This window comes from Nicotiana tabacum, chromosome 10, assembly GCF_000715075.1.
Source record: "Nicotiana tabacum cultivar K326 chromosome 10, ASM71507v2, whole genome shotgun sequence".
Lineage (NCBI taxonomy): Eukaryota > Viridiplantae > Streptophyta > Magnoliopsida > Solanales > Solanaceae > Nicotiana > Nicotiana tabacum.
In genome coordinates, this window is record NC_134089.1 from 145,841,152 (window position 1) to 145,848,331 (window position 7,180).

A 7,180-nucleotide genomic window follows, 5' to 3' on the forward strand; every position below is an offset into this window, starting at 1 on the left:
CTAAATAACCTCAAAATCAATGAATCAAACCTCAAAATCAAGAATTTTTTCTCAAACTTCATCAAGTTTCCAATTTAGAAATTTAAGTCCGAAACACGTCAAACGACGTTCGATTTCAACCAAATTTGACAGGAAGAACTTAAAACATATATAAGACCTGTACCGGGCACCGGAACCAAAATACCGGCCCGATACCATCGCTTTCTAATCAGATTTCATTTCCAATTTCCTTAAACATTTTCAGAAAACAATTTTACTTAAAAATTCATTTCTCGGGCTTGGGACCTCGAAATTCGATTCTGGACATATGCCCACATCCCATATTTTCCTACGGACCCTCCGGGACCGTCAAATCACTGATCCGAGTCCGTTTGCCCAAAATATTGACCAAAGTCAAACCTATTCATTTTAACATCAAAACTTAGCATTTTTCACAAAATTTCATATTTAAGCTTTCCGGCTACGCGCCCGGACTGCGCATGCAAATCAAGGTGAGTCTAAATGAGGTTTTCAAGGTCTCGGAAGCACAGAATGGATAAGAAAACAGGTGATGACCCCTTTGGGTCGTCACATGAGCAGAAGGGTATTTTCGTCCGGGCAATTAAAGTTTATTAAAGTATTGGCTAAAGACTAAAGACATTTTAAATGGTGGCTTAAAAGTAAATACATGTGTTATTAATGGCTAACCGTGCACTTCTCCCATCTTGACCCGGCCAAATTCAACCCAACCCGCCCATTTGCCACCCCTAGGTATATGCAACAAAGTAGTAAGAAAAGAGAAAATAGAGGGGAGAGAAAAGTGAATAGGTTAATAAGGATAAATATTGATCCCTCAATTAGTGGATCCCTATTTATTTTATGAATCTGGAATTAAATGTATGGACTTTAAAACCGGCTACGTTTGTAAATAAAGCTGCTACTTTTAAAATAAACAAGAAGTGATTTTATTTATGTTAAATAGTCTTAAATAAGTGACCTACAATGTAGAAATCTTTATTAGGTTTCTTCACAGGTTAATCCATTTGCTACAACGGATGTCGCAAAATGTCCTTATTTTTTTCCAACTCCGGTAGAAATGGACCCCCTTGACCAAAATGTATCAAGTTCTTTAAAATATACAATTATTTTGTTTACCAATAATAGGAAAAAAGGAATATAACATTGTTACAAGAAGCTAGGGACAAAAACACAGATATATGGTCCCAAACTTAATCATTGTCGTATTTGGCCTCATATCTAAGAAAATTAGTAGAGCAATTTGAGTTTTATACTCTCTCTCTCCCCCATTATTGTGACAACGAAGTATTAGCACCTGATTACAAATTTGTCTAAGTCAACTTTAATATTCTTCTTTAGATAATTTTATTATATTCGAGAATCCCCTTGACCTTATGAGCTAGATATTCATTTGTCACCTAACTTTTTGAAGAATGTATTATGATAATATAATATATTAGAATGACCTCCTGTCCAAAGTTCAAACCTCTTTGTTCGTTATTGTCAGTTGTGAAAGAACTAACAGCAGCAAATCAAGCCAGTATTAAAACATGCCTATTTAGATTTCTAACACATTTATGTTCAACTGAAAAAAAATTCATCTGACACATAGATAAATATTTAACAAACTTTAATCAAGTCAATTCAAGATAATTAGATATTTGTCTTTATGTTGGCTATTCTATATAAGAAACTAAGATGGAGAGCTTTTACATTCTATCTTGGATTTGGTATAGCCATTTGTACAAGACATATACAGTTGGTGAATAATATATTAGCATTACTATCTAGCAATACTACTAAACTTCAATCACAGAGAGAATTCAATACCATAAGGAACTACTACTTGTGTAAATTATTAGGCTCCATTTGTTTGAGGCTGAGAAGTATCATGAGCAAAAATTCTTTTAATGGCTTCTTCCTTCTCATCAATGAAGTCAAAGAAACTGTAGATCACCTGTGAACATCTGGTGTTTGAGGGAGAAGAAGGGTCGGCCTGCTTCCTTTTGTATCGTATATATTGGCGAATAGTTCTGAACAAAAAGACTACCAGAGCAAGAAGAGTGACAGCACCAGATAAAAGATAGAGTGCCCAAAAGCTGCTCAAGTGGAGTTGGTTAGGTTCTGAATCTTTTCTCCTATCTGCTGGACAACCTAACTGGCAAAACCATTTCTTGTGGATCTCTTGAAGTTTCCCATTCTCGGCCAGTTTCAGGATTGCTGTTGACATGTCTGTAGCTAGAGGAGAATCCTTCTGGAAAGCCTGCATTTCACACATAGCAAAGAAACATTCAGTTGAAAGTAATTGACCGTAACCATGCAATTAGAAGCGATTCATGTTTTCATCGAAAAATTGAAGTCATTTTGCCAAATTTTCTTGTTAGATGTTAATCAATATCCCGAGTCCATTTGAAGCTTAGGATCTCTAAATTGAAAAACTTTTTCGGCTCTTCTGCTACTAGTGGAATAGTCATGACGAAGTCCAAGGTTGTCAATAGGAGGTATGTAAATCAGCAGAAAGTTTAACTAAAATAAATAGTGCATATGAATAGACCACTTACAAAACCCCATCCGCTCTTAGTAAATGGTCGACCAATGATCCCAAAATCAGTACGATTTTGAAGGAATAACTCTACATATGGAAGTTCATCTACAATAGCCATCACTCCTCCATTTCCTGAGCCACGTCGTAGAGCACTTTCAAATTCTTCTGGGGAGCGTAGAGATATTAGTCTTGACGGAGATATGTTGAGATTGTCTCTCAAATAGCTATAAGCAAATGACCCAACTTGATATCCAATAAACGAGCTGCTTGTTATCAAACTTTCAATTCCTGTGATGGGTGATGAAAGTTGCTGCACTGTTAGAATGGATGTCAAACTTGCCGTATAGCTTGACGTGATCACCAGGAGTAAGAATAACCAAACCACCATTACCATTCGACCAAGAGTGCTTACGGTATTTTCTTCTGGAAATTTACAAATTAAAGTTACTTGCCTGCTAGAAGGATGGTTGATAATAAGACAAGACTTGATTCCATTACATATACTAAGATACCATAAAAAGTAGAATTGGAAAACCAAATGATGCTTACGGTTTGTTTTGAAAAGTGTCGAGAAGCTGAACCTGCATTATATTTGTAAAGAGTTAATACGAGATATGTTGGAAAGGGTGTGCAAACAGTCTTATTAGTATACCAGTATACAAGTAAATATAGAAGGATAACATAGGAACTCACAGGAACATTGTAATTATCTGTCTCTTAGGAGGACCACGAAAATCATCATTAACGCGATGCTCGAGTATCCATATGACCACCGCTATTATAAGAAATGAAAGAGCTGTAACACCCCACATTTCCGGTGTAAAAGGTTTGAGGAATACCCAAGCACTTGATTCTGAATTATCAATGGGAGCTACTATGACAAGGCCTGTGGACACATAAGGCTGGGTAAAATCGACTATCCTTGTCCTATTTGTGACAATAGCAATGTCTCCAACAACTGCATCAAAAACCTACAATCTTCAAAAGAATGAGTTACACTTCTTGTCATTTGCATCAGTAAGCTATAAGTGAATGGCTGCACAATTTTTTGTATGGAAGGGAAAAATTAGTAAGAAACAAGAGACAAATCTTTAGATGGCATTTGAACGGCGAGATTAGCATATATGATATACTCACATCATCTGCAACCATTGTTACAAGCTCATCATAACTTGGATTGGCAAGACCAGTACCAAATGGCTCAAATCTGAAAGGAACATCATAAGGCACAAGCTTTCGTGCTGCATAAAAGAGATCTATGCAATAACCTAGTACTTGGTGGCTGTCATTATTCAATGTCACAAAGTCAGTAAAACTGGCTCTTCTAGGAAATCCAATTCTCAAGGGTCTGTCATCATTAGCAATAACCCAACCACGTGGCTTTTCGCTCTTTCCACCAGGCCAAGTTACAATTTTGAGATTCTGATTTATCCTGGTAACTGCTGTTTCTTTGTTTTTGACTGCTTTCGGAGGTGAGATCGAGAGACCAGAAAAATTAGACCAGTAACCAACTGTGTGAATTTCCTGTTGCACAATGTTAATGATTTCATAACCACTACCAATAAGATTTCTATCTGGAGTGAAATGAATCTTTCCTGTCAAGCCAGTAAAGTTTGTTTGTGATAAGATATTCATTAGAAGTTCTCCACTATCAAATACTTTGAGTTTCCCAAGCTGTAGTTTATCACTTGTTGTACCATTTAACATACTGCTGAGAGAAAAGCTTATGTTGCCTCCGGCCTGTTGAAGTAGGTTATCAATTGAACGTGCAACGATCCACACAGTATCATAAGCATAAAGACCATATGTGGTCAACCCTGAGTGAACCAACTCATTCTGCTGCAATTTTCTCCAGCGAGACAAAAATGCCCTTTTCTGGATAGTTTGTGGAATATAGGGACGAAGGCCAACTACACCTTCAAGAGTGCTTAGATAAGATTCGTTTTTTGGGGGGAAAGAATCTAAAGTAGTAGAAAACCAATCTGTCATAAGCCACACGTAATCGCTCCCAGTCATTTTCAGCTTCTCGACAGCGTCGAAGAATCTTAATTGGGAGTCAGGATTGATATGCACAACAAAAACACGAGGCCCTAACGATTTCGATTGATTTAGCACATAAATCATATCACTGAGATTATAATTGATAGGTAATGGTAGCTTATAAGAGATCTTTGACATTTTCTTAGCAAGTGCATCAGTTAAAGCAGCTATTCCATTTCTCCCATAGTCGTCATCCAGAAATATGGCAATGACTTCTTTCCATTCGTAAAAGCTGACAATGTCGGCAACAGCTGCCATTTGGTACCAATCGCTCTGTGTGGTCCGAAGGAAAAAAGGGAACTGGAGGGAAGACAGTGTTGGATCAGTGGCAGCATATGATATAAGAGGAACTTGAAGACCATTAGCAATGAAAGAAATCATATGAGCTATTGCAGAAGATTGTGGACCAATCAATGCCACCACTTGCTTCTCAATTACCTGTAAAGCTGACAAAATGAATTGGAATCATAAATTATGCTGGAAAGATTCTTGAACATGAATTAGGACGTGATCTATGTGCCTCAAGATAATGTATACAAAGCAATCCTTTTTCTTTCTCGTAGTTGCTTAAATATACACTGCAGATGCTTATGATATCTTTAACTTAGAAAATCTGCCATCAGTTTTTGAGGTCAATTAAATACATACGTTCATTAATCTAGATAGAGATTAATATATAAAAGATGAAATCATTTTTTTACCTGGAATGAAAGAAAGATAATAAATGGATTTTACGGTGTGACTTTGAAGAAATTAGCTCTCTCAGTAAAGGAATAACACTTTATTGCTATAACTCTCCTAGAAAGAATTTAGTAATAAGAAGATAAAAAGTTAACAATACTATGCTCTTTAGACAATAATTAGGATGGAAATGCGACAAGCCTAAGTAGTGAACAAACATGCAAAACTGGTACTAAGAGAAAAAGAAACTGGAAATATTGCTGACAGATGAAGAATTAGAGGAAGATGAATTCACAAAGCATATCGTTCCACAAACCCAATTCATTTTGAAAAGAACAAATGAAAAAAGGGAAAGACAATGAATTCCAGAAACTAGAACTTAAGCTAAAATTGGTTTTCACCTCCTTCGTAGACCAACTAAGAATCTCCTGCTTCCATAAATTACACAAATCAACAACTCAAAACAAAAAAAAACAACAACTAAGTCTCAGTCCCAAACAAGTTGGGATCCATATAAACTCGACAACGACTATTGATACTCATTGGCTTTAAACTAGTAACCCATCATTGAAAATAGCTAATCAAATATGACTACTGAAACATCTCAAAGGTCCACCATAGACTTCCAAATTCCAAATAGGTAAAGATAAATTCTGAAATGATTACCACAAGAATTTCCCATTAACAACATGACAAAACTACAATTAACCAAGAGAAAGAGGTAAAAATGGCAGTAACATGTACCTTCAATGGACCCCTTAAAGACACTGCAATCAGAATCAGCCATAACCAAATTAAGCTTAATCCCATTTAGAATACTGGGATCCCCATTGATATCAGATACTGCTAACTCCATAGCAGTCTTTGCTGCCCTACCAATCACTGAATCAAAACTAAAAACTGCACCCACATTCACAACATTAGGCCTTTGACAGTTCCCATGTCTATTTTGCAGTACCAAAATGAAAACAAATAGTGCCACTGCCCCAAGAAACTTCATTCCCACCACTTCAGCAACTCGGAAGAGGACTCAAGAAACCATATATTTAAGTGATAAAGCCCCCTTTTAGGGAGTAACTTATTTCAAGTCTGTCAAATCAAGAAAACCAAACTTGACTTTAAAAAACCAGACCCTTATGGATTTTATATAAGGTCCTAGAATTTGCCTAACTTTAAGTAGTAATTTTCATGTGGGAAACAAGAGTGACCCATTTTTCTAGACTGAGAAAAACATGATAGATATGAATTCTTGAAATTAGTCAAGCAGCCTTAAGAAAATTGGAAATAGAGATGGTACAATGTGATGGTATAAAATGAGTTTGCAGCCAAATTTGAGAGACAAAAGAAAGGTCCCACAAGAGATTGACAGTGTATAGAGCTTGTTTAAAATATGAATCATTTTCCACAAGGGAAGAAGTTTAGGAGGAGATTAGAGAGAATCTAATCCTTACTATTGGAAGAGAAAAGACATAAAATAATGTATAAACTGACAAACATGTAGGATAATCCTCCAGTTGCAATTTTCTAGATATTTTTCTCTTCTACCTTTCTTTTTCAAATTCAAATGCACTAATTGCTAACAAAGAGGAAGTTGTCTCGACGAATTAATGATAGCAGCTACTCCTACAGAAAATAACTTGCACAAAATTCTGCATCACTACTATAACACGGATTATCATGTTTATTTTCATTTTAAATAATAACCGACAATGCAGATGAAAACTTATTTAATTTGCACGAGATATGATGTAAAGTAAGAACAAGTGTATTAGTAGTAGTTGAGTAAAAACACCTAAAATAACAAAATATCCTTTCAAATCATCTTACAGTATAATAAGTCGATTTACTTATTTTTTATACAAATTAAAATGATTATTTATGATATAATAAGAATTTTTAATAAGTTTGAATTCAATT

The 7,180-nt window shown here is 35.6% G+C and overlaps 1 protein-coding gene across 2 annotated transcripts; it reads right to left on the minus strand.

Annotated features, from left to right (window-relative positions):
- Positions 1-1,612: 1,612 nt before the first annotated feature.
- On the minus strand, positions 1,613-6,838 carry LOC107807265 (glutamate receptor 3.7). 2 transcript variants are annotated; one of them, XM_016631617.2, is made up of 6 exons: positions 6,008-6,838; positions 3,680-5,028; positions 3,236-3,513; positions 3,092-3,123; positions 2,559-2,965; positions 1,613-2,260 (listed from the first exon to the last, which is right to left on the minus strand). In XM_016631617.2, the coding sequence occupies exons 1-6, from the start codon at positions 6,261-6,263 to the stop codon at positions 1,856-1,858; spliced, it is 2,727 nt and encodes a 908-aa protein (XP_016487103.1). In that variant the 5' UTR covers positions 6,264-6,838; the 3' UTR covers positions 1,613-1,855. The 2 variants fall into 2 exon arrangements, with proteins under 2 accessions (XP_016487103.1, XP_016487104.1); XM_016631618.2 differs by having other exon boundaries at positions 3,680-5,020; positions 6,008-6,576.
- Between the last annotated feature and the right edge of the window lie 342 nt (positions 6,839-7,180).